At 41.3% G+C, this 27760-nt stretch overlaps 1 protein-coding gene across 4 annotated transcripts in view; it reads right to left on the bottom strand.

Annotated features, from left to right (window-relative positions):
- adam9a (ADAM metallopeptidase domain 9a) overlaps positions 1-27760 on the bottom strand; it is a 78099-nt gene that overhangs the window by 34046 nt on the left and 16293 nt on the right. For all 4 annotated transcript variants that reach the window (XM_021606716.3, XM_021606717.3, XM_021606718.3 and 1 more), the window contains exons 4-5: positions 19416-19494; positions 3730-3806 (exon numbers count right to left, since the gene is read on the bottom strand). In XM_021606716.3, the coding sequence (XP_021462391.2) occupies positions 3730-3806; positions 19416-19494 (156 nt within the window). The remainder of the gene's footprint in view (positions 1-3729; positions 3807-19415; positions 19495-27760) is intronic.

The following is a 27760-nucleotide window of genomic DNA, read 5'->3' as shown; positions in this document are numbered from 1 at the left end:
AGCCTTGACTCTGTACTTTGTTAAAGCACCCTTAGCAGTGATTACAGCCTCGACTCTTCTTGGGTATAACGTTGCAAGATTGGCACAATTGTGGAGTTTCTACCATTCTTCTCTGCAGATCCTCTCAAGCTCTGTCAGGTTGAATGGGGAGCATCGCTGCACAGTTATTTTCAAGTCTCTCCAGAGATGTCCGATCGGGTTCAAGTCCGGGCTCTGGCTGGGCCACTCAAGAACATTCAGAGACTTGTCCTGAAGCCACTCCTACATTTTCTTGGCTGTGTGCTTAGGGTCGTTGTCCTGTTGGAAGGTGAACCTTCGCCTCAGGATGAGGTCCTGAGTGCTCTGGAGCAGATTTTCATCAAGGATCTCTTTGTACGTTGCTGTGTTCATCTTTGCCTCAATCCTAACCTGTCCTTGAAAAACATGTTGCTTCCCCGTAAGGATGGTGCAAGGTTTCCTACAGACGTGACGCTTGGCATTCAGGCCAAATAGTTCAATCTTGGTTTCATCAGACCAAAGAATCTTGTTTCTCATGGTCTGAAAGTCCTTTAGGCGCCTTTTAGCAAACTCCAAGCAGGCTGTCATGTGCCTTTGACTGAGGAGTGGCTTCTGTCTGGCCACTTTACCATAAAGGCCTGATGGGTAGAGTCCTTCAGAGACGGGAGAACCTTCCAGAAGGACAACCATATCCACAGAGGAACTCTGGAGCTCTGTCAGAGTGACCATTGTTTTCTTGGTCACCTCCCTCACCAAGGCCCTTCTCCCCTAATTGCTCAGTTTGGCTGGGTGGCCAGCTCTAGGAAGATTCTTTGTGGTTTGACACTTCTTCCATTTTAGAATGAGGGATGCCAGTGTTCTTGGGGACCTTCAATGCTGCAGACATTTTTTGGTACCCTTCCCTCGACACAATCCGGTCTTGGAGCTCCAAGGACAATTCCTTTGACCTCATGGCTTGGTTTTTACTCTGACATGCATTGTCAACTGTGGAACCTTATACAGACAGCTGTGTACCTGTCCAATCAATTGACTGTACCACAGGTGAACTACAATCACGTTGTAGAAACATCAAGGATGACCAATGGAAACAGGATGCACCGGAGAGCAATTTCAAGTCTCATAGCAAAGGGTCTGAATACTTGTGTAAATTAGATATATTTTTTATAACTGCTTTTGCTTCGTCATTATGGGGTTTGAACCCCGCTCTCCGGTGGGGAGGCCTATTTGATAGCACCTTGTTTTGCTACTAAACCACAGGCTTTGAACACCGTCCTGGTAATCTTGACAGCTTAAATCCCCCCAACCTCTCAAGTCCAGAGCGTTGTCACTTTATAACCGAACACACAAAAAAAGTATTTGTTCTTGCAAATTTGCTGCAAACTAGATTGAAAAATATAAGCAAAACATGCAACAATTTCAGTTCACATAAGGAAATCAATTGAAATAAATTCATATTCATAACACTATGGATTTCATATGACTGGGAATACAGATATGCATCTGTTGGTCACAGATACCTTCAAAAAAAGGTGGTGTGACCTCATGCAGTGCAACATCGTCGCATATAGTTGATTATGGCCTGTGTAATGTTGTCCCACTCAGCTTCAAAGGCTGTGCAAAGTTGCTGCATATTGGCGGGAACTGGAACTCTCTCGTACATGTCAAGCCAGAGCATCCCAAACATGCGCAGTGTGTGACATGTCTGGTGAGTATGCAGGCCATGAAAGAACAAACATTTTCAGCATCTAGGAATTGTGTACAAATCCTTGCAACATGGGGCTGTGCATTATCATGCTGCAACATGAGATGATGGCGGTGGATGAATGGCACAACAATGAGCCTCAGGATCTTGTCACGTTATCTCTGTGCATTAAAGCTGCTATTGATAAAATGCAAATTGTGTTTGCAATTGTTGTCCATGGCTTATGCCTGCCCCATACCATAACCCCACCACGGAGAACCCTGTTCACAACATTGACATCTGCAAACCGCTCGCCCACATGACACCAGACACTATGTCTGTCTGCCATCTGCCCTGTACAGTTGAAACTGTGAATCATCCATGAAGAGCACACTTCTCCAGCATGCCAGTGGCAATCGAAGGTGAGCATTTGCCCACTGAAGTCGGTTACGACGAGGAACTGTAGTCAGGTCAAGACCCTGGTGAGGACGATGAGCATGCAGATGAGCTTCCCTGCAATGGTTTCTGACAATGTCAGAAATTCTGAGGTTATGCAAACCCACAGTTTCCTCAGCTGTCCTGGTGGCTGGTCTCAGATAATCCAGCAGGTGAAGGGGCTGGATGTGGAGGTCCTGGGCTGGGGTGGTTATACATGGTCTGCAGTTGTGAGGCTGGTTGAACATACTGCCAAATTCTCTAAAATGATGTTGGAGGTGGCTTATGGTAGAGAAATTAACATTAAATTCTATGGCAACATCTCTGGTGTACATTCCTGCAGGCAACATGCCAATTGCGCGCTCTCAAAACTTGAGGCATCTGTAGCAAAAACTACACATTTTAGTGTGGGCTTTCATTGTCCCCAGCACAAGGTGCACCTCATATGCCACACCAGTCAGGTGGATGGTTTAACTTGTTAATGTACAATATGTGTATGGAACATTTGACATCTTTTATTTCTCCTCATGAAACACTTTACATGTTGAGTTTATATTTTTGTTCAGTATAAATAGTGTGCAACAAAATGTTGGCAGAAGTTTGCAAATATATGCCACTAGTTGTGAATCTGGGGCACACGTGGCAACAATATTTATTGGCACTAGTAGGAAAAATATTACCAGAAGCCATTTCTTGTGATCACGAGTTTGAAAACCAGTAACTGTTAACGACCAGTCAAGCTAGCTAGCTATCTAGCTACCTACCGAAGTTGTCCAAGTTATTCAACTTCCAAACAACTCTTAAATTGTGTTAGCTAATTGATACGTGGCTAGCAATGTCATGTTTTATGGGATAGAGTGCAACACTTTTTGTTGCTATATCAATCTGTCACCACCACTAACTGGCTAGCTGGTGTTAACATATTTCAAGTTTCAAATGTTATTAGTAGTATGTAAAGGTACGCATGGTATACATCGTCCAACAAAATGCGTTTTTGCAGATTCCTCAACAACGCAACAAAATTATGGACAATAAGAATACAAAATGTTGCAAAATGTATGTGATAGCTAGCTAACTAACTAATGATTTGCTTAAAACACTGATATTTGTAGGTGTTAAGTTGCTGTCTTTAAGCTAATACCAATAATATGCATGCCAATATGCTAGTGTCACTGTTCAGAGGCATGTTAGCTAGCACAACAGCTAAGGTAGCAACAATATGAGCTGACTTGGCATCAAAGCAAACTTTCACTTTTGCAGATGGATACTCTCCCCCTACCCGTGGTGTTGGAAGAGGCTGTATTGGGAGAACACTGTGAGAACAAGTTAAAGGAATGATTGGTTATGGGTGGATTTTTCCTTTAAAGTTATGCGAGTTGGTTTGGAGATACAACATTTCAATATTGTTAATACACAAAGTAACCAAAAACCTGATCTAATTGGCATATCCATAATGAGTTTGCAGCAAATTTTCAGCAAACAGAATGTTCGGCACAAATTTGCCGCAACAGTTTTCCACAAAACTCATATTTTTACATGCAAATTAGCTTACCCCAAATTTGCGGCAAATTGGCAAAAGATTGGCCAGAAGCCTGTTTTTTTTTGTTAAGGGTTACCTTAGTCCAAAGCAGATACTCATGGCCACAGATGATCCCTCCACGCCCTCCACATAGCCCCGATAGTGACAGTGATCCTGCGGAAGGGATAAAAGAGAATGGCGGCTCAGTAATGTCTTAAAGAGTCAAACAACCACATGTATCAAGAGAGGCTATAGGGGAGATGCTCGAAGGCAAGGCCCCTACATGAGGTAATGTCAACCTGGCAAGGCCATTGTCAGTGTTACAGTTGACTCAAATTGCATGGCAAGTTATATCATCGTGTTAGCCACAGTCAATTTAAGAGCCTAATTTCTTGTGACAGAAAATGTGAAATCTTTGGGTGAGGTGATGAATCTTGATTTGGTGTAGCGCCAGGCAAGCGCGTCACTCAATGTTGACGATTCAAGATGGGGCTTGACGTGGAGGTAGAGATTTGGTCCTGAGTTCATGTCGAGGTTTGCAAATAAATTATGAGGCCTACTTCTAACCCATGCACATATTTCAGAGCAATGTCCTTTCAAAGTTAGACATGATTTTAAAAAGTCAACTGAAATGGTTTCACGTGAACTGACAGTGTTGTAGGGGTTAATTGAGTTCCAATTTAAATAACACCATTAAACATGTTTGGCATTTGTCTGTAATCTCCCCCTGGCTATCTATAGGGAAATGCTGTGTCCTATCCTTTTAAGCATTCTTGGCAGCACCCTGCTCTCTAACAATAGCATTAGCTAATTGTCTTAGCCTTCATGCCCAGCATGTAGAGAGTTAGAACTATGGGAGCTCACTGAAACAAAGGTTCAGAGAGTTTCCTCTCAGAGTATAGGGCAATCGGATGGTATGGTAGACCCATCAATAATTCTGTCCATATAATCTTAAAGGCAAAACGGATCCTAGATCTTACACAGACACTTTAGGGATATACACATGACCAAATGTATCAAGACACATTACAAAATCATGGGCATTAACATAGAGTTGGTCCCCCCTTTGCTGCTATAACAGCCTCCACTCTTCTGGAAAGGGTTTCCAATAGATATTGGAACATTGCATGGTTTCTAGGATAATGGTGTTGATGTGAGCCATTACAAGCCTTGCAAAGCAATTCATGGCTTCGGACGTGAGTGCTACGGGTCTGTAGTCATTTAGGCAGGTTGCCTTTGTGTTCTTGGGCACAGGGACTATGGTGGTCTGCTTGAAACATGTTGGTATTACAGACTCAATCAGGGACATGTTGAAAATGTCAGTGAAGACACTTGCCAGTTAGTCAGCACATGCCCGGAGCACACGTCCTGGTAAGCCGTCTGGCCCCGCTGCCTTGTATGTGGACCTGTTTAAAGGTCTTACTCACGTCTGCTACGGAGAGCGTGATCACACAGTCGTCCGAAACAGCTGATGCTCTCATGCATGCCTCAGTGTTGCTTGCCTTGAGGCGAGCATAGCAGTGATTTAGCTCATCTGGTAGGCTCGTGTCACTGGGCAGCTCGCGGCTGTGCTTCCCTTTGTAGTATGTAATAGTTTGCAAGCCCTGTCACATCCGACGAGCGTCGGAGCCGGTGTAGTATGATTCAATCTTAGCCCTGTATGGACGCTTTGCCTGTTTGATGGTTCATTGCAGGGCATAGTGGGATTTCTTGTAAGCTTCCGGGTTAGAGTTCCGCACCTTGAAAGCGGCAGCTCTACCCTTTAGCTCAGTGCGAATGGCTTCTGGTTGGGGTATTTACGTACAGTCACTGTGGGGACAATGTCCTCGATGCACTTATTGATAAAGCCAATGACTGATGTGGTGTACTCCTCAATGTCATCGGAAGAATCCCGGAACATGTTCCAGTCTGTGATAGCAAAACAGTCCTGTAGTTTAGCATCTGCTTCATCTGATTACTTTTCTATAGACCGAGTTACTGGTGCTTCCTGCTTTAATTTTTGCTTGTAAGCAGGAATCAGGAGGATAGAGTTGTGGTTGGATATACCAAATGGAGAGCGAGAGAGCGCTTTGTACGCGTCTCTGTGTGTGGAGTACAGGTGATCTAGATTTTTTCCCCCTCTGGTTGCACATTTAACATGTTGATAGAGATTTGGTAGAACTGATTTAAGTGAATAACTGATGAATTTACAAACACTCAACATCCGTTAAAATATGGTTGTGTCAGTAAAAAGCGTAATTCAATTGTTGTCAACATCAGTTAGTCACCAAAGCGCTGGATAACATGAAAACAGCCTAACCAGCTTTGCTAGGGTGAGTAAAATGGTCAGAGTGAGGTTCTCTCATTTGTGTCTGGAAGTAGCTAGCAAGCTAGCCAATGTTAGCTTGGGTGCTTGACTGCCATTGTGAGGTCAGAACATTCGGATCAACCCTACTCATCGGCCAGAGTGTCCGGTGTGCATGCTCAACGCTCCGAGAGCGAAATGCTTTGAATTTATTAACGGACAATATGACAGCACAGTTGCAGTCACCAACGCTCTGGATAACATAACAGCCTAACCAGCTCTGTAAGGGCGAGTAATGTTAAATGTGAGCTGTTCGGGCATTTGCATCTGGAAGTAGCTAGCAAGTTAGCTTGAGTGCTGTTAGTACAGAACGCTCAGATAAACCTTTAAAAAGATGGGTGGGGCTAAAACTTAAGAGGGTGTGAACGATGCTGAATGGGTGTAGACAAAGAAAGGCTCTCCAGTAGTAGTACCAAAACATTCAAAGGCCGTTTTCTCAAAAGTGAGTTTACAAGTTTATCAACTTTCAAACCAAAATTATCTTCCCATTGTTCCTCAACTGTAGTGTATGATATACAATTTCCTGGCTCTGTCTCTCTACTTTTATCCAAAGTAAAAAACTATTTCAAATTTGGTTACATAAGACCGATTTGAGCCGGACGGTCACATTTCTTACTTCCTGTGACTCGCTCCATAAAAGGTTTGTTAAAATAACAAAACAATATGAAGTTAACAAATCACACGTAGAGCAGAATTTTCCCTCTCAATTCTTTGACTTCATTTAAAAATGTTCTCATTTGTATTGCATTTTCACTAACAAATGTTAGACTATCAAAAAGATTGAGAGCTGAAATACTAGAATTAGGGTGCCCAATCTAAAACACATTTTGACCAATGGGTAAAATAATATGGTCGTTGTGTCGATAATCCTTTAAGACTAATGGTCCAAACCTCATGTATTGAGCATAATCCGTATTTCAGAGGAGAAAAAAAAGTATGCACCATGTCAGCTGTGTTGGATTCTGTGCAAGAATTAAAGGCTACCTGACAAGCTCACTTTCCCATTACACTAATCTTCCTTGAATCCGCAGGACAAGCTATAAAAAGGTAAGATGGATATCGATTGAGACATTACATGTAGCATTTTAGTATATGCTTTTCATATTAGAAATTCCTGTAATTCTTAGATTTCTCACAAAAACAAGAGTATCTGAAATTTCAACGGAGCACTGAGCGTATACCAAGCTTTTTAATTAATTCAGCTCGTGTCATGCACATTTTTCGACCCGCAAAAACAACTTTGACCACAAAATGTTAAATCCTCAAAAGTTGTTACACGAAACTTGCACTGTCAGAGCTTGGTGTTTATTATCAGATGGTTAAGAAATTAGGTTACGAAATTTGACTTTTTGGATATAATGTTAATGATACAGTATGTTAGAGAAAGACCCCACTGAAAAATATATGAATAATCATATTTGTCTTGGTAAAATGTATAACATAAGGAAGTGAAGTTACCACCAAAGTGTGTTTTCACCCACTTTGGGTAGACATCATACTATAGCACACTGACAGTATCCAACACAAACATATATTTCTTGATCCTGATCAACCTTGTCCTACTATTTCGCCCCAGATCCAGTGACGAGAAAATACCCGCAAACTCTGGTTTGCCGACAACTTCAAAATCAGACTCATTTTTGTGGCACAAAAAAAAGTCAGTCGTAGAGCAGGGAAGATATGAGCTATATCAAGGGAAGGGATCCAAGTTAAAGCATTACAGGAAAATCCCCTCTTTTCCAGACATCCTCCATTGACTTCTTCCCAGTAATACCAAAACAAAAAGTCCTCCAGCATGGCTGAGGAAAATGTATTGTATAATAAAAATAGTATATCAGAATATAGTAAGTATAGGCCCCATTCACATTTTGTTCACAGGAGTGTCATTTTTAAACTGCCAAAGTGAAAAGGTCAGTATTTAGCACTGTACACCATGTCTAAATCTCTGCGCTTTGAGATGTTTAAACAGAATAAAACAACTGAAAGATATCCTAAAAAAAAAACTCTAGTCGTATGTTGCAACTGAGAATGTCACATTGCGCCATGGCCCTGCCCAGTGTCTGTGAGAAGGTTCTCCAGGTGTTGATAATAGGAACAGCCTTCTACAACAGACAGAATATGGCAATTTTTGTCATTCTAGGCTCTTGCTAACATTTTCACGACAGTCTGCACAATTAGATTATATAGCTCATCTGCCGATGCCCTTATGGCTCAGGAATCACAATTTGGTTGCATTTGAAATGTAGGCAATGGCATGGAGGCATCAAACAGACCAGTTCCAACATAGGCTTGATGTAGAATTGAATGAGATTGGCAATACAAAAATAATATGATAGGCCATTTCTTGCCTCCTGCTGTGAACAAAGGAACATGTGAGACTCCCGATTGTCAATTACAATAACATTTGACTGACTTGATCACAACAGTACTGATTTTAATCAAAATATTTAAGTGTGTTTCCTGTTACTCAGCATTTGTCATTAGACAGCGATGTCACAACATGCCAGTACGACCATGAGCCTTTAATCCAGATCCACAAATCCCCCTTTCTGATAGGCTCCCTGGGGATCCTGAGTCAGACGACGGGGGATCATGACAACCGGACAGCACAGCCTTCTACAGTCCCACCCTCTAGGGGTCAAACAAAGAGTCTACAAACGTCCTGCCCCCATCTCTGTAATGTCTTGTGATATACTGTTAACATGGCAAGATTACCATCTCTGTGACCTTCTCAATGTAAAACAAATGCAGAAGATGGACGTCTTCACACACCACCCATATTTCATCTGTCTAGCCAAAAAGGAGAGAAAGTGCTGGGGATGGTCTAGTTCTATTCTATGTCCCTCTCCATCACTTCTTCAGTGATCAATAAAAGACTACACATTTAAAACATGTTTTATTTCAAATTAAATCGTTTAAAAGCATTCCTGACTGTACAGTAGGTCTGTCTGTATGCCAGACGGTTACATCATCTTCCCAGAACTGCTGCTCTTAGTCATGATTTTTGTGAGCTAAGTTTGGACTCATTATGAATATGCAGAGGGGGAAACCAGTGCTTAAAGTAAGAACGCGCCATACGCTTTCTTCTGCAAAATGCATACATTTCCACAAAACATAGCTGATACCAGTACTAAAATGTCAGCGTCATATAGGAAGTAAAACAGAGTCAGCAGTAAATAGTGTGGAGGACAACAATGATGACGTGATGAATGTGTGTGTCTTTAACCCAACACAACTCCCTTCCTCCATCAGAATGGGAGTTGCTTCCGCCTGTTCTGGCTCCATCCGAAAAGGAAATTAGTGACGCACCAATATTACATTTTTTTGGCCGATACCGATATTTTCCTTGCCAAAAAAAACAATAGCTATAACCGATATGTAAAATTTTAGCGGCTTTTAAAGCATTTTAGTACAGTTAAATAGTCACACACACACGGACGCAGCGGTCTAAGGCACAGCATCTCAGGGCAAGAGGTGTCACTATAGTCCCTGATCCGAATCCAGACTATCACATCTGGCTGTGCTTGGGAGTCCAATAGGGCGGCGAACAATTGGCCCAGCGTTGTCCAGGTTTGGCCGGGTTAGGCCGTCACTGTAAATAAGAATTTGTTCTTAACTGACTTTCCTAGTTAGAGGTTAGACACACCATATTGACCAAAAAGTTATTTTGGCATTTACGTATGTCCCCATTTCTTTCACTTACTTGCTGTGCTGTTTCGTTGTTAATTTGTTCAGTCGTTTCATTCTCAATCAGGATTTCTATGGAACACCGTTTGGGTCTTTGCATGTCAAAAAAGATACATTAACAATAAGCTTGTTGACCAATCAGGACCTGAATATGACTGCAGATAATTTAACACGTTCATACCTTGTTTACGTAGTTATTACACATTGATTACACTATCAATTGTATTTCAGGTGTCTCGCTGGTGCTGGTCATAAAAAGTTTGTTAGCTCATAGATGCAAAGAATGTTCTCCAAAAACATAGCAAAACGACATCTGTTTCAGTAGCTATATAGTTAGCTAGCTAACTATATAGCTACTGAAATATAGCTAGCTAACTATATAGCTAGGTGTCATCTAAAATAACCCTAATTTATAAGACAGTTCTTATTTGTTTAATGGTGGTCGGACCCATCTAGTTGAAGGTAGCCACAATAAGGATTAGCCACAATAGTGGACTTTGCGGTTAGCCTTCAAAAAAAGTGTCATTGACAGTGATGCAAATGCATACAAATAGTAGAATTAAGCAATAATTGAAAAGATCATGCTAAATGAGGTTGGAATGTTGTTACATAAAATCAACAAAAGGCAATTTGTTAATTTGACAAAAGTCTTGAAATCACACTGGATGTATTATACTTTAGAATTTCATTGGGGGCATACTTATTTCACTGTACAGCCTTGCCTACGGATTGTGGATCAATGACATGGGGGTTTCAGTCTACTCAGTGACACCCAGAGAACATTATCATAGCTCTTATTGTGGGACTGAAACAACTGTTTATTGAGCCAAATTTATTGTCAACCTATGTGTATTGAACACTATTCCCGAGGAAAAACAATACTGCATGGATATTTTGGAGTCCGATAACTGAGGACGTTGGGAGAAAATCTTGGGTATTGAGTAGAGGTCGACCGATTATGATTTTTCAACGCCAAGACCGATTATTGGAGGGCCCAAAAAAAAAACGATACCGATTAAAATGGAAAGATTTTTATATGTGTAATAATGGCAACAATACTGAATTAACACTAACATTAACTTAATACATAAATAAAACCAATTTAGTCTCAAATAAATAATGAAACATGTTCAATTTGGTTTAAATAATGCAAAAACACAATGTTGGAGAAGAAAGTAAAAGTGCAATATGTGCCATGTAAAAAAGCTAACGTTTAAGTTCCTTGCTCAGAACATAAAATATAAAAGCTGGTGGTTCCTTTTAACATGAGTCTTCAATATTCCCAGTTAAAAGGTTTTAGGTTGAAGTTATTATAGGACTATTTCTCTATACCATTACTATTTCACATACCTTTGACTATTGGATGTTCTTATAGGCACTATAGTATTGCCAGACTAATCTTGGGAGTTGATAGGCTTGAAGTCATAAACAGCGCTGCGCTTCAAGCATTGCAAAGCACTGCTGGCAAACGCAGGAAAGTGCTGTTTGAATGAATGCTTGCAAGCCTGCTGCTGCCTACCACCGCTCAGTCAGACTGCTCTATCAAATATAAAATCAGACTTAATTACAATATAATAAACAAACAGAAATAGGAGCCTAGGTCATTAATATGGTCAAATCTGGAAACTATAATTTTGAAAACAAAACGTTTATTCTTTCAGTGAAATACGGAACCGTTCTGTATTTCATCGAACGGGTGGCAATCCTAAGTCTAAATATTGCTGTTACATTGCACAACCTTCAATGTTATGTCATAATTATTTCAAATTCTGGAAAATTAATTACGGATTTTGTTAGGAAGAAATGGTCTCCACACAGTTCGTAACGAGCCAGGTGGCCCAAACTGCTGCATATATCCTGACTCTGCTTACACTGAACGCAAGAGAAGTGACACAATTTCCCTAGTTAATATTGCTTGCTAACATGAATTTATTTTAACAAAATATGCAGGTTAAAAAAATATATACTTCTGTGTATTGATTTTAAGAAAGGCATTGATGTTTATGGTTAGGTACATTTGTGGGACGAATGTGCTTTTTTCGCGAATGTGCTTTTGTTAAATCACCACCCATTTGGCGAAGTAGGCTGTGATTCGATGTTAATTTATCAGACACCTCATTGATTATATGCAACGCAGGACAAGCTAGTTAAAACAGTAATATCATCAACCATGTCTAGTTAACTAGTGATTATGTTAAGATTGATTGTTTTTTATGAAAAGTTTAATGCTAGCTAGCAACTTACCTTGGCTCCTTGCTGCACTCGCGTAACAGGTGGTCAGCCTGCCACGCAGTCTCCTCGTGGATTGCAATGTAATCGGCATCCAAAAACGCAGATTACAGATTATGAAAACTTTAAATCCGCCCTAATTAAATCAGCTATGACGATTAAACGGTCGACCTCTAGTATTGAGTAGACTGTTACCCCATGTCATTGATCCCCAATCCTTAGGTAAAGCTGTACAATGTGAATGTCAATACACACAATAGGCTGACTGGGGAGGTGATTTCACAAGGTCATGCGAAAAGAGCTACAACGCTAATATTTGGGTAAACTCTTCACAGTTGTGTTCTGTCACCGAGTAGACGGATACCCCATATCATTGCTTCACATTCCAATCGTGTTTAACATTATCTAGTCTAAATATGGCATGATTCCACCAATTGTAACCTTCATCACTTTCAAAGAGGTACTTTAATTTTGAAGGCAAAACACAAATTATCCTATTGTGCCTAATCCTTATTGTGGCTAGCTTCACGACACATAACCCGGTCAGGTCGAGCCTCACAAGCAAGCTGCCTGCTTATAACATTGGCTTTGGGCAACATGGTTAAGTAGCAGGCTAGCTATGTATTTTCATGAACTGAAGTTCATTTGGCGAACAACAAGTGACTACCTAGATTCCTAAATCATTTCTAAGAATAATGAAAACGACTGCAGTTTCTACTGGGCATTGTTTTCAGGCTGGTTGTATTGATGCTAGCTCGGTACCAAGCTAAAGCTAGCTACCCCAGAAGTTGTGGACGAACAAATAATGCTTTATTACCAACGTGGCATTGTAAACACATAGCTCGTGGCCGGTGTTAGCTTGTTTGAATAATGTTTTTTACAGCTTTGACAGTGCTACCAATAGTAGTGGTGGAGCTTGGCTTGTATGTGCAAATAGTGTTATTGCCAAATAGTGTCATTTGACGTGTATCTTTTTTGACACGCAAAGACCTAAACGGCGTTCCATAGTATGTCGTGAAGTTAATAGCAGTGACACTATTACTGTAACTCCGGTAGGGCAACATCTGAAAAATAGCACACTTAGTAGTGTGTACTGGTGCTCGACCATTCACGAAAGCAAACTTCACCCACGACAGAGAACGGTTGATTGTCAAGGGCAATGAATTCCATTATCTTGGTGTTAATGGATTTCGCCTTTGAGTTGTCTAGCTGAAAGTCTTACTCTTTCAAATGACTGCTTGATCCACACAGCAGACGTTGTTGGCTAGGTTAGGAATGCTGTGTGGCAGGTGTAGTGCAACATTTTACGTGGCATCATTACCTCATGTACCTACATTATATAGGTATGCACGTCAGCTTTGACATCGACGTTAAACTAGACATCGGGACGATACCGATGCTGGCATTTTTAGCTAATATCGGCTGATTCCGATATACCGTGCATCCCTAGAAATGAACGCCAATTAATTAGTAGATAGAACTATTTTATTGTACCTTCACGATCCTGACAGCAGGGCTGTAACAGTCTTGTAGCGCACAGGAGACCCAAGTTCAACCCAGTCGGTCTCATACAAATAGGACATCCAATCAAAAAGACTAAGAATTCACTGTGGATGGTTGTACTGAAGTGACTGTTTTTATCGGATTGTATGATACTTTTAACATGAGTTTCTGTTTTAAAGAAACATAGTTATCCATTAAATCACACAAAAACAGGTTGGGTAGAAGAGGCCATTTCCACAGCACACGTTTCTATACAAGGCAGTCGCAAATCAGTCAATAAAAAGCTATGAGAAAGAAGTGCATTTGAGAGATGTTAAATGGGTGATACATTGTCAGTGCCCTGTTGGGTTAGGTGATGAGCATACCGGTATTATCATATATCCATGATATCACGATAAATGATAGTCAGGTCCAAAATTATTGGCACCGATTATAAAGATGAACAAAAAAGACTGCATAAAATAAATGATTAAAATACTGAGCTAAAATGTATTTTTATTATACTAATACAATTGCTCATGAAAACAGAGCTCTTTGGCCATACATACCAGTGGTGGGTTTTGGGTTGAAAAACCCCCATACCTACTACAAAACATGGTGGTGGATATTTGATGTTATGGGGCTATTTGGCTTCCACTGGTCCTGGGGCCCTTTTTAAGGTCAACAATGGCCTCTAACTTTTTCCAGTATCAGGACATTTTATCCAAAAGCCTGGTTGCCTCTGCCAGGAGGCTGAAACTTGGCCACAAGTGGATCTTCCAGCAAGACAATAACCCCAAGCACACATCAGAATCCACAAAGAAATTATTAATTGACCACATAATCAACATTTTGCAATGGCCATCTCAGTACATAAGCGCAGACAAAGCATATCAAGGTTCTGGTAAGATTATGTTTGGAGAAATGGTCTAAAATCCCTCCCAATGTGTTCTCCAATCTCATAAAACATTATAGAAAAAGGCTCAAGGTATTCAAAACAGATGTATTAGTTAAAGAATATAATTTCCCAAATTTTGAGCATGCAATATAGCTCAGTATCTGTATTATATATTTGTGCCAATAATTTTGGACCTGACTGACTGTGCATGTACACACACACAGAGTGTACAAAACATTGGGAACGTCTGCGTTTTCCATGACAGACTGACCAGGTAAAAATCTATGATTCCTTATTGGTGTCACTTTTTAAATCCACTTCAAATCAGTGTGGCTGAAGGGGAGGGGACAGGTTAAAGAAAGATTTTTAAGCCTTGAGACATGGATTGTGTGCCATGGAAACCCATTTGAAATCTAAGATTTCCCTTCAGTGGAACGAAGAAAAAACTCCAAAGACCATTATTCCCCCTCCACCAAACAATACAGTTGCCACTATGCATTGGGGCAGGTAGTGTTCTCATGGCATCCGCCAAACCCCGATTCAGACTGCCAGATGGTGAAGCATGATTCATCACTCCAGAGAACCCGTTTCCACTGTATACCTCCACTACACTACTTTGATACACATCCGTAGGGATTAAGTAGTGAGTATAAGCAATGCCCACTGAACGAAATGTGGGTATACGGATTATACCTGCGTCTACAACACTGGCCCTTCGCGTTTTACAAAAAGTGCACTCCTACATGAGTGCGCTGGCATTATGGTTTCTGTCCTTTCAGAATCAAAAACCTGTCACACACTGAAGGCCTATTGGTTCGCCACTGTGCAAACATGTCTATAATAACAGATAGGCTGTTAAGATATTCATGTTTCAAGTAAGGAGTATATACAGGTGCCTTCGGAAAGTATTCAGACATTCACTTTCAGCACATTTTGTTATGGTACAGCCTTACTCTAAAACGGATTACATTTAAAAAAAAAAATCCTGAGCAATCTGCACAAAATACCCCATAATAACAAAGCAAAAATAGGTTGTTCAACATTTTTTCACATGTATTAAACAGAAATACCTTATATAAATAAGTATTCAAACCCTTTGCTATGAGACTCGAAGTTGAGCTCAGGTTCATCCTGTTTCCATTGATCATCCTTCAGATGTTTTTACAACTTGGATTCCACCTGTGGTAAATTCAAATCAAATTTTATTTGTCACATACACATGGTTAGCAGACGTTAATGCAAGCGAAATGCTTGTGCTTCTGGTTCCGACCATGCAGTAATATCTAACCTAACAATTTCACAACAACTACCTTATACACACACAAGTGTAAAGGAATGAATAAGAATATGTACATAAAATATATATGAATGAGTGATGGCCGAACGGCATAGGCAAGATGCAGTAGATGGTATAGAGTACAGAATATACATATGAGATGAGGAATGCAGGGTATGTAAAGATTATATAAAGTGGCATTGTTTAAAGTGGCTAGTGATACATTTATTACATCAATTTTCCATTATTAAAGTGGTATATTGGTCAGTATGGCTGCTGCCAACATAAGTCAGTATGCTGGCAGCAGCCACTCAATGTTAGTGATGGCTGTTTAACAGTCTGATGGCCTTGAGATGGGAGCTGTTTTTCAGTCTCTCAGTCCCCGCTTTGATGCACCTGTACTGACCTCGCCTTCTGGATGATAGGGGGGTGAACAGGCAGTGGCTCGGGTGGTTGTTGTCCTTGATGATCTTTTTGGCCTTCCTGTGACATTGGGTGGTGTAGGTGTCCTGGAGGGCAGGTAGTTTGCCCCCAGTGATGCGTTGTGCAGACCTCACTACCCTCGGGAGAGCCTTACGGTTGTGGGCAGAGCAGTTGCCGTAGTTGCGGTGATACAGCCCGACAGGATGCTCTCGTTTGTGCATCTGTAGAAGTTTGTGAGTGTTTTTGGAGACAAAACAAATTTCTTCAGCCTCCTGAGGTTGAAGAGGCGCTGCTGCACCCTCACCACGCTGTCTGTGTGGGTAGACCATTTCAGTTTGTCCGTGATGTGTACGCCGAGGAACTTAAAACTTTCCACCCTCTCCAATACTGTCCCGTCGATGTGGATAGGGGGCTGCTCCCTCTGCCGTTTCCTGAAGTCCACAACCATCTCCTTTGTTTTGTTGACATTGAGTGTGAGGTTATTTTCCTGACACCACGCTCCGAGGGCCCTCATCTCCTTCCTGTAGGCCGTCTCGTCGTTGTTGGTAATCAAGCCTACCACTGAAGTGTCGTCTGCAAACGTAATGATTGAGTTGGAGGCGTGCATGCCCACGTAGTCGTGGGTGAACAGGGAGTGCAAGAGATGGCTGAGAATGCACCCGTGTGGGGCCCCAGTGTTGAGGATCAGCGGGGTGGAGATGTTGTTACCTACCCTCACTACCTGGGGGCGGCCCGTCAGGAAGTCCAGGATCCAGCTGCACAGGGCGGGGTCGAGACCCAGGGTCTCGAGCTTAATGACGAGTTTGGAGGGTACTATGGTGTTAAATGCTGAGCTGTAGTCGATGAACAGCATTCTTACATAGTTATTTATTTTGTCCAGATGGGTTAGGGCAGTGTGATTGCTATTGCGTCGTCTGTGGACCTACTGGGGCGGTAAGCAAAATGGAGTGGGTCTCGGGTGTCAGGTAGGGTGGAGGTGTTATGGTCCTTGACTAGTCTCTCACAGCACTTCATGATGACGGAAGTGAGTGCTACGGGGTGGTAGTCATTTAGCTCAGTTACCTTAGCTTTCTTGGGAACAGGAACAATGGTGGCCCTCTTGAAGCATGTGTGGACAGGAGACTGGTATAAGGATTGATTGAATATGTCCGTAAACACACCAGCCAGCTGGTCTGCGCATGCTCGGAGGATGCGGCTGGGGATGCCGCCTGGGCCTGCAGCCTTGCGAGGGTTAACATGTTTAAATGTTTTACTCACTTTGGCTGCAATGAAGGAGAGCCCACATGTTTTGGTAGCGGGCCGTGTCAGTGGCACTGTATTGTTCTCAATGCGAGCAAAGAAGTTGTTTAGTCTGTCTGGGAGCAAGACACCGTGGTCCGCAACAGGGCTGGTTTTTCTTTTGTAGTCCGTGATTGACTGTAGACCCTGCCACATACCTCTTGTGTCTGAGCCGTTGAATTGCGACTCTACTTTGTCTCTACACTGACGCTTAGCTTGTTTGATTGCCTTGCGGAGGGAATAACTACACTGTTTGTATTCGGTCATGTTTCCAGTCACCTTGCCCTGATTAACTTCATTGGGATAGGGGGCAGCATTTTCACTTTTGGACGAATAGCGTGCCCAGAGTGAACTGCCTCCTACTCAGTCCCAGATGCTAATATATGCATATTATTATTAGTATTGAATAGAAAAAAAACTCTGAAGTTTCTAAAACTGTTTGAATGATGTCTGTGAGTATAACAAAAAAACTAATTTGACAGGCAGAAACATGGGAAAAAAATCTAAACAGGAAGTGGGAAATCTGAGTTTGTAGGTTTTGAACTCACCCCTATTGAATACACAGTGGGATATGGGTTATTTTGCACTTCCTAAGGCTTCCACTAGATGACAACCGTCCTTAGAACGTTGTTTCAGGCTGCTCATGTGAAGGGGGGCCAGATGGGAGCTGTTTGACCAAGGGGTCTGCCTGCAGCCTCATTCTCAGTCACGCGCTTTCACTTGAGAGGTAGCTCTCGTTCCATTGCTTTTCTACAGACAATGGAATTCTCCGGTTGGAACATTATTGAAGAGTTATGATAAAAACATAGTAAAGATTGATTCTATACTTATTTTGACAAGTTTCTTCGACCTGTAATATAACTTTTTGAATGTTTCGTCCGAATGGACCAGATCGAGCTTTTGGATTTGTTTACCAAACGCCCTAACAAAAAAAGCTATTGGACATAAATGGACATAAATGATGGACATTATCGAACAAAACAAGCATTAATTGTGGAACTGCGATTCCTGGAAGTGCATTCTGATGAAGATCAAAGGTAAGTGAATATTTATAATGCTTTTTATGAATAATGTTGACTACCCAACATGGTGGATATTTCTCTGTCAGGTTTGGGCTCTGAGCGCCGTTCTCAGATTATGCTTTTTCCGTAAAGTTATTTAAAAATCTGACACAGCGGTTGCATTAAGGAGAAGTGTATCTAAAGTTCCATGTATAATAGTTATGAATATCTCTGAATTCATGTGGCTCCCTGCAAGATCACTGCATGTTTTGGAACTACTGAACGTAACACGCAAATGTAAAATAAGATTTTTGGATATAAATACTTTCCCAAACAAAACATACATGTATTGTGTAACATGAAGTCCTATGAGTGTCATCTGATGAAGATCAAAAGGTTAGTGATTAATTTTACCTCCATTTGTGCTTTGTGACTCCTCTCTTCGGCTGAAAAAATGGCTGGGTATTTCTGTGAGTTGGTGTTGACCTACATAATCGTTTGTGGAACTTTCGCTGTAAAGCATTTTTGAAATCAGACACTGTGGCTGGATAAACGAGACTTTTATCTTTAAAATGGTGCCTAATACTTGTGTGTTTGAGAAATTTGATTTATGAGATTTCAGTTGATTTGTTTTTGGCGTCCTGCAATTTCATTGGTTGTAGGCGAGGGGTTCCGCTAGACAGGTTAAAAGCTGTGGTTCGCTCTTTGGTTGGGGAATATTCAAATAGACTGGACATGATTTGGATAAGGCACAAACACGTCTAAGTAGTTAAAACGCTGTCAGTTACACGCCAAACTTTAGGTCACACTATTACTGCCTGCAGATGATATTCCGCTGAAACTAGGCAGCACGCATGTGAATATATTTCACATGCTTTGCGATGGTGTAGGGTAATTCATGCATGATTTCACGATGTACTACATAATTGATCAGTTATAAGGCTTAAAAATCCTTCTTTAACTTGTCTCCTCCCCTTCATCTACACTCATTGAAGTCAATTTAACAAGTGACATCAATAAGGGATCAGACTGACCAGATGAAAGCTATGTCATGGAAAGAGCAGGTGTTCCTAATGTATACCACAACATCAAGGACATATCATTGATATGAAAATATGGATATCGCCAAGCCTTAGTACCCCTAGGTTATCTTAAACGGTCTTACCTGCATTGGAGGTCTGTTGGTTATTAGAGATCCATCCTTGGCATGTGTGTACACAGTGAAGTCCTCGGGGAGCAGTAGCCTTCAAAACAAAACACACGCTGAAGTTACACCCTCTGTCAGGAATTACACATCAGAACATAAGTATCAGGGCCGGGCAAAGAGTCAACATCATAAAGTCTGATTAAAAATGTATGGTAATTTTAAATTAAGTAAAATTGTGAGACTTGCTTTACCGGTTATATTTTGTTGTTGTGGTAGTTAAAGCAGTTCATATTTACTTGAACACTTGACTTTATCCATATTTTATGTTACAGCCTTATTCTAAAATGGATTCAAATGTTTTTCCCCCTCAATCTACACACAACACCCCAAACAAAGCAAAAAAAAGTTAAAATAAAAATTTAAATCAAAATAAAAAAAATGTAATATAACATTTACACAAGTATTCAGCCCTTTACTCAGTACTTTGCTGAAGCACCTTTGACAACGATTACAGTCTCGAGTAGGTTGGCACACCTGTACAGTCGTGGCCAAAAGTTAAGAATAACACAAATATTAATTTTGCTGCTTCAGTTTGTATGATGGCAATTTGCATATACTCCAGAATGTTATAAAGAGTGATCAGATGAATTGCAATTAATTGCAAAGTCCCTCTTTGCCATGCAAATGAACTGAATCCCCCAAAAACATGTCCACTGCATTTCAGCCCTGCCACAAAAAGACCAGCTGACATGTCAGTGATTCTCTCATTAACACAGGTGTGAGTGTTGATAAGGACAAGGCTGGAGATCACTCGGTCATGCTGATTTAAGTCAAATAACAGACTGGAAGCCTCACAAGGAGGGTGGTGCTTGGAATCATTGTTCTTCCTCTGTCAACCATAGTTACCTAAAAAGGAAACATGTGCTATCATCATTTCTTTGCTCAAAAAGGGCTTCACAGGCTTTCTTGGGCACCCTGAGGCCTTCTTCACAATAATTGAACCGCTCTTCTTGAGGTTCTTGACGAACCGATAAATGGTTCATTTAGGTGCAATCTTGCTGGCAGCAATATCCATATTGCTGCCAGTAAGATTGCACCTGAATCAACCATTTATCGGTTCGTCAAGAACTTCAAGGAGAGCGGTTCAATTGTTGTGAAGGCCTCAGGGCGGCCAAAAAAGTCCAGTAAGCGCCAGGACCGTCTTCTAAAGTTGATTCAGCTGCGGGATCGGGGCACCACCAGTACAGCGCTTGCTCAGGAATGGCAGCAGGCAGGTCTGAGTGCATCTGCACAAACAGTGAGGCGAAGACTTTTGGAGGATGGCCTGGTGTCAAGAAGGGCAGCAAAGAAGCTACTTCTCTCCAGGAAAAACAACAGGGACGGACTGATATTCTACAAAAGGTACAGGGATTGGACTGCTGAGGACTGGGGTAAAGTCATTTTCTCTGACGAATCCCCTTTCTGATTGTTTGGGGCATCCGGACAAAAAGCTTGTCCGGAGAAGACAAGGTGAGCGCTACAGTCAGTCCTGTGTCATGCCAACAGTAAAGCATCCTGAGACCATTCATGTGTGGGGTTGCTTCTCAGCCAAGGGAGTGGGCTCACTCACAATTATGCCTAAAAACACAGCCATGAATAAAGGGTACCAACACATCCTCCGAGAGCAACTTCTCCCAACCATCCAGGAACAGTTTGGTGATGAACAATGCATTTTCCAGCATGATGGAGCACCTTGCCATAAGGCAAACGTGATAACTAAGTGGCTCGGGGAACAAATCATCAATATTTTGGGTCCATGGCCAGGAAACTCCCCAGACCTTAATCCAATTGAGAACTTGTGGTGGTCAATCCTCAAGATGCGGGTGGACAAACCAAAACCCACAAATTCTGACCAACTCCAAGCATGGATTGTGCAAGAATGGGCTGCCGTCAGCAGTTAATTGACAGCATGCCAGGGTGGATTGCAGAGGTCTTGAAAAAGAAGGGTCAACACTGCAAATATTGACTCTTGGCATCAACTTCATGTAATTGCCAATAAAAGCCTGAGACACATATGAAATGCTTGTAATTATACTTCCGTATTCCATAGTAACATCTAACAAAAATATCTAAAGACACTGAGGCAGCAGACTTGGTGAAAATTTATATTTGTGTCATTCTCAAAACGTTTGGCCACGACTGTATTTGGGGAGTTTCTCACATATTTCTCTGTAGATCCTCTCAAGCTCTGTTAGATTGAATGGGGAGCGTCGCTGCACAGCTATTTTCAGGTCTCTCCAGAGATGTTCGATCGGGTTCATGTCCGGGCTGTGGCTGGGCCACTCAAGGACATTCAGAGACTTGTCCAGAAGCCATATATTGGATGACCAAAAGTCCTCGGTTCTTGCAACGTATTGATTGGTTAACATTTTTAAAACATATTTTTTCCATATATGGACACATCCTATGCGTTTTAATCAAATATATTAACTGAGCTTGTCTGATTCTTTAAGCTCAGACTTGCGGTATGTAAAATATATATATATTTTAAAAAGACAGCAAGTCTCGCTCTCCTCCCTGCTCCAGCGACCACCACAGAACATCAAAGTGTTAAACGCGCTGTCCGTGTTGCTGAAGCTGGAACCTAATTACAGCCATTTGTGACTGAAAAGTTGTTACCGAAATCTCTAATTTGTTTAGGAAAAATACTCCTTATTCTCTCAACTCTTGCCCAGTTAACGTGATACATGTATGCGTCTCATGCACGTGACCAAAGACATATAGCATGGGAATAGTATTACTAGAGAACGTTGGTAAGGTAATTATTAGGGATGCACAATATATAGGTGAACATATCAGAATTGGACGATATTACCTAAAAATTCCAACATCAATATTGTCTCGATGTCTAGTTTAACGCCGATGTGCAAATCTGATGGCAAACCTGACGTACCTACTTTATATAGGTATGCACATGACAATGATTCCACGTAAAATGTTGCAATAGATGTGCGACACAGCATTCCTAACCTAGCCAACAATGTCTGCTGTGTGGATCGAGCAGTCAACAAGTCAAGCACTCATTTGAAAGAGTAAGAACATTTCAGCGAGACAACTCAAAGGCGAAATCCATTAACACCAAGATAATGGTATTCATCGCCCTTGACAATCAACCGTTCTCTGTCGTGGGTGAAGTTTGCTTTCGTGAATGGTCGAGCACCAGTACACACTACTAAGTGTGCTATTTTTCAGATGTTGCCCTACCGGAGTTACAGTAATAGTGTCACTGCTATTAACTTCACGACATACTATGGAACGCCGTTTGGGTCTTTGCGTGTCAAAAAAGATACACGTCAAATTACACTATTTGACAATAACACTATTTGCACGTGCAAGCCAAGCGCCACCACCACTGACTGCAGTTTGTCGTCGTAACCGATTTCAGTGGGCAAATGCTCACTTTCGATAGCCACTGGCACGCTGGAGAAGTGTGCTCTTCACAGATGAATCCCGGTTTCAACTGTAACCAGGCAGATTGCGTTGTGTGGACGAGCAGTTTGCTGACGTCAACGTTGTGAACAGAGTGCCGCATGGTGGCGGTGGGTTATGGGCAGGCATAAACTACAGACAACAAACACAATTACATTTTATCGATGGCAATTTGAATGCACAGATATAGCGTGACTGAGGCCCAATGTCATGCCATTCATCTGCCGCCATCACCTCATGCACAGCCCCATTTCGCAAGGATCTGTACACAATTCCCGGAGGCTGTAAATGTCCCAGTTATTCAATGGCCTGCATACTCAGACGTCACCCATTAAGCATGTTTGGGTTACTCTGGATCAAAAGTGTATGACAGCGTGTTCCAGTTCCCAACAATACCCAGCAAAGTCGCACAGCCATTGAAAAGAAGTGGGACAACATTCCACAACCAACAGCCTGATCAAATCTATGAAAAAGGAGATGTGTAGCACTGCATGAGGCAAATGGTGGTCATGTGAAATCGATCAATTTGGGCATAATGAATTCATTTCAATTGACTGATTTCTTTATATTAACTGTAACTCAGTAAAATCTTGGAAATTGTTGTTTATATTTTAGTTCAGTGTACTTTGGATGTGGGGCACATTATCAGAAATTACTACATTGACTACATGTTTATACACTCTCCTACTAGAATACCACAGTATAAGCAGACTAATAATAGCGCACAGAAAACAATGAGGCATTGTTGGAGTTTTAAATAAGCTTTGAGTATTTAAAAAAAAACGTATTTGGAAGATAGCGGCATGTTCATGAAGTCCTCTCTGGGCTGGAGGGGAATAAGTGGGAAGAGGGATCCAATGACCGTAAAGGGGAACCCCTTCCCTTGGAGCACTTCTTGGGGGAACACAAAAGTTAACTGAGCAACGCTTGGTTTTATTATTTTTTTTGCCTGATTCCGTTTTACCAGATTTCCACTCTCACTCTCAAATTCATACTTAGAAAAACAACCAAATTGGATGTGCTTAAACCACATCAGGAGACCACTTTTGAGGTCTGTCAAAAATAGAAGAAATTGCATTTTTGGGTGTAATTACCTTTCAATACAAGTGCGCACCAGCAAGAGAATGTGGTTTGGTTCGCAAGGTTTCTGTAGCGCTCATGTGACTGCAGCATTTTCGAAACAAATGGCCACTGGATTTATACAAATAATCATTACATAATTCTGCCAGGAAGGCATAGGATACTAGTTAACATTTAAATTAGTTTTTTTGGGAAAGCCTTTCCATCTCTACCAGGGTTATCATTAGAATCTTCACTAACGGCTACACAAAGAGTAGAGATACGCATGCAGACGGGCATTCCTGTGGCATCTCAGAAATTTGCAGGAAAAAACAAAAATCACTAATGTATTTTGTTTATGTCTTTAGTTGTAATTTAGTTGACTTCTTGCCAAGTTCAAGTCAAGTTTTTTTATTTTTTTTATATTGTTGAAATCCGTTTGCATTCTCTGCAACACTGATTTTAAATGGGCACTATATAGAGTACCAGTCAAAAGTTGACACACCTACTCATTCAAGGGTTTTTTCTTCTTTATTTTTACTATTTTCTACTTTGTAGAGTAATAGAAGACATCAAAACTATGAAATAACATATGGAATCATGTGAGAAAGTAGCCATCATTCTTGAAAGTAACCACCCTTTGCCTTGACAGCTTTGCACACGCTTGGCATTCTCTCAACCAGCTTCATGAGGGAGTAACCTGGAACGCAATTCAATTAACAGGTGTGCCATGTTAAAAGTTAATTTGTGGAATTTATTTCCTTCTTAATGCATTTGAGCCAACAAGTTGTGTTGTGACAAGGTGGGGAGGTATACAGAACATAGCCCTATTTGGTAAAAGACCAAGTCCATATTATGGCAAGAACAGCTCAAATAAGCAAAGAGAAACGACAGCATCATTACTTTAAGACATGAAGGTCAGTCAATTAGGGGGAAAAAAATCAAGAACTTTTAAAGTTTCTTCAAGTGCAGTTCCAAAAACAATCAAGCGCTATGATGAAACTGGCTCTCATGAGGACCGCTGCAGAGGACAAGTTCCTTAAAGTTAACCGCACCTCAGAATGCAGCCCAAATGAATGCTTCAGAGTTCAAGAAGGCATCTCAACATCAACTGTTCAGGGGAGAATCTGTCCCTTGGTCTGATGAGTCCTTAATTTGAGATTTTTGTTTCCAACCGCTGTGCCTTTGTAGGTGAATGGATGACTTGGTCAGGTTAGTTTTACCCTACTGATGATGGGTTGTTGCAGTATTAATAGTAAGGTAAGACTACCACATCGACATCATACATGAGTTTATGTGTGGTTCCCACCGTGAAGCATGGAGGTGGTGGTGTGATAGTGCTTTGCTGGTGACACTGTCAGTGATTTATTTAGAATTCAAGGCACACTTAACAAGCATGGCTACCACAGCATTCTGCAGCGATATGCCATCCCATCTGGTTTGCGTTTAGTGGGACTATAATTTGTTTTTCAACAGGACAATGACCCAAAACACACCTCTAGACTGTGTAAGGGAAATTTGACCAAGGAGAGTGGAGTGTTGCATCAGATGACCTGGCCTCCACCATCACCAGACCTCAAACCAATTGAGATGGGTTGGGATGAGTTGGACCGCAGAGTAAAGGAAAAGCAGCCAACAAGTGCTCAGCATATATGGGAACTCCTTCAAGACTGTTGGAAAAGCATTCCAGGTGAAGCTGGTTGAGAGAATGCCAAGAGTGCTCAAAGCTGTCAAGACAAAGGGTGGCTACTGAAGAATCTCAAATATAAAATATATTTTGATTTATTTTAACACTTTGTTACTACATGATTCCATTCGTGTCATTTCATAGTTTGGACGTCTTCACTATGATTCTACAATGTAGAAATAAAGAAAAATCCTTGAATGAGTAAGTGTCCCCCAACTTTTGACTGGTACTGTATATCTGCCGTTGATATGGCAATGTAGGAGGATAGAGTACTTTAGAGCAGCCAGGAGCGTGTCTTTGGTAATGGGACGAAGGGCACTCTTTGAAAACAAGAGAAGAACAAGCAAAACAAGCAAAACGCAGGTACAAGCAAAATGCAGGTACAGTAATGCATGTGAATAATGAAAACACATTAGGGGGGAAAAGAACGAAAATATTTCAACGCACGCTCAGTAGACCCTTTAAAAACCCTTTATTCATAGGCTACTTTTGGCTGATGACCAGGATAAAAAGACGCACCTATGTGATGCTGCTAAACCAGCCTTGATTAAGGGGAGGGTAGGCCGTGATTGGTTTTTAAATCAATATAAATGAAAATGGGGGGAAAGCAATCGTTTATCAATATTCAAAAAAGGCACTCGTACATCTGAGCAATCTTTTTTTTACAGGTCATGGTTGAACAAGATGAAGGAAAACGGAAATCGCACACTGCTCTTGATAGTATGTCTGATCTTTAATAAGCTTACGTTTCGGCCTTTATCCAGCTCTGACGAAGGCCGTGAGGCTGATACGTAAGCTTATTAACGATCAGTGATACTATCAAGAGCAGCGTAATGTTTATCAATATGAAATTCACTGGCCCAAAAGGCACAGCTCTCCTTCCATGGGAACTGTGCATCATGGTTAGATAGGCTGCACTTCCTCACTCAAAATCCATGTCATTATCAACTGCGTTACCGTTAAGACCTGTTTTTTTGTGGCTCTTAAAACAGTCACATTCGCATAGCATGAAATTGTCACTTTTGCCCTCGTTTTTAAGGACACACGTCAAATATTGTCACCCCTCCCACCTCACAATAGCAGACAATTAGCATATGCTCTTTGGCAGGGTATTTTTTTATGAACAACAGAGCCTATAAGAACAAAACTATCATTTAACTGCATCTGTAACTTCTGGCCATGTCCTTGGCTGACAACAATTGAGCTGACAAACTTAGTCTCCTAAGCAGGTAGTGTTAACAACTAGAAAATTGTCAACTCTGCATTTCTCTGTCAAAGTGCACAATTTCAGAAAACCCTCAAGTTTGCCGTGGGGGCAGCTCTCCAAAAGACAAACTACAAGTGTACCTTTGGATTCCGATATCACTATGAGGAAAGCGTCACTGTAGCTTTAACAGACTGGTAGTAGAGCACTGCCTCTTAGCCACGCAGTGTGCAGGATAACATGGCATAATGGACCTAGCCACAGACCAGCCTAACGCAAATTCATTTGGGGGCAGCTCTGCAACTTTTATAGATGAAACAGAAATGCTGCGGTGTATATTGAATTGCTTCATAAACCATTCCCTTCAAAAGGTCTAATGGGCTGCAGGCCGAGTTGCCCAAGGCCCTTGCACTCTGCCCCATCCCTGGTCGGGAACAACCTGTCACATCACTTGACAGGAGTGCTATTGGACAGTTGCTGAATCCCAAAATCAACCCCTAACCCCTGGTTACTCCTGCAGAAATAATCATAGATGTTGTCATTACTGCACCTTGACTTCTAAATAAGCTAGGTTGAGTTTAACATATTGCTAATACTAACTATGAGAGAAACACAACAGAATAGTGGCCGAGTGCCTCTGACCAGAATATCGTCCGCCAAATTCTGTTCATTTTCCAACAAATCCTACATGCAGGGGATTGGGGACTAGAGGTAGATTTGAAATCAGTGTGTGATACTGCTATACTAAAACCCTGTCAATAATCATCTGCATGACTGTTGTTAAAGATATTTAAGGAACACCATTACATTTAATCACTTTAAATTAGATAAACAATTTCGACAAGTAGGCTTGGGCTGTATACCGGGATATTTGGAAATAGCCACGGGAAGGTCTTTTTTAAATAAATTGCAATATTTGTAGATACTTTAAGTAAATACCTGCAG

The sequence above is a fragment of the Oncorhynchus mykiss genome, chromosome 6, assembly GCF_057628025.1.
Source record: "Oncorhynchus mykiss isolate SJ-2025 chromosome 6, ASM5762802v1, whole genome shotgun sequence".
In the NCBI taxonomy this organism is placed as follows: Eukaryota; Metazoa; Chordata; class Actinopteri; order Salmoniformes; family Salmonidae; genus Oncorhynchus; species Oncorhynchus mykiss.
This window is presented reverse-complemented; position numbering and strand designations above follow the sequence as displayed.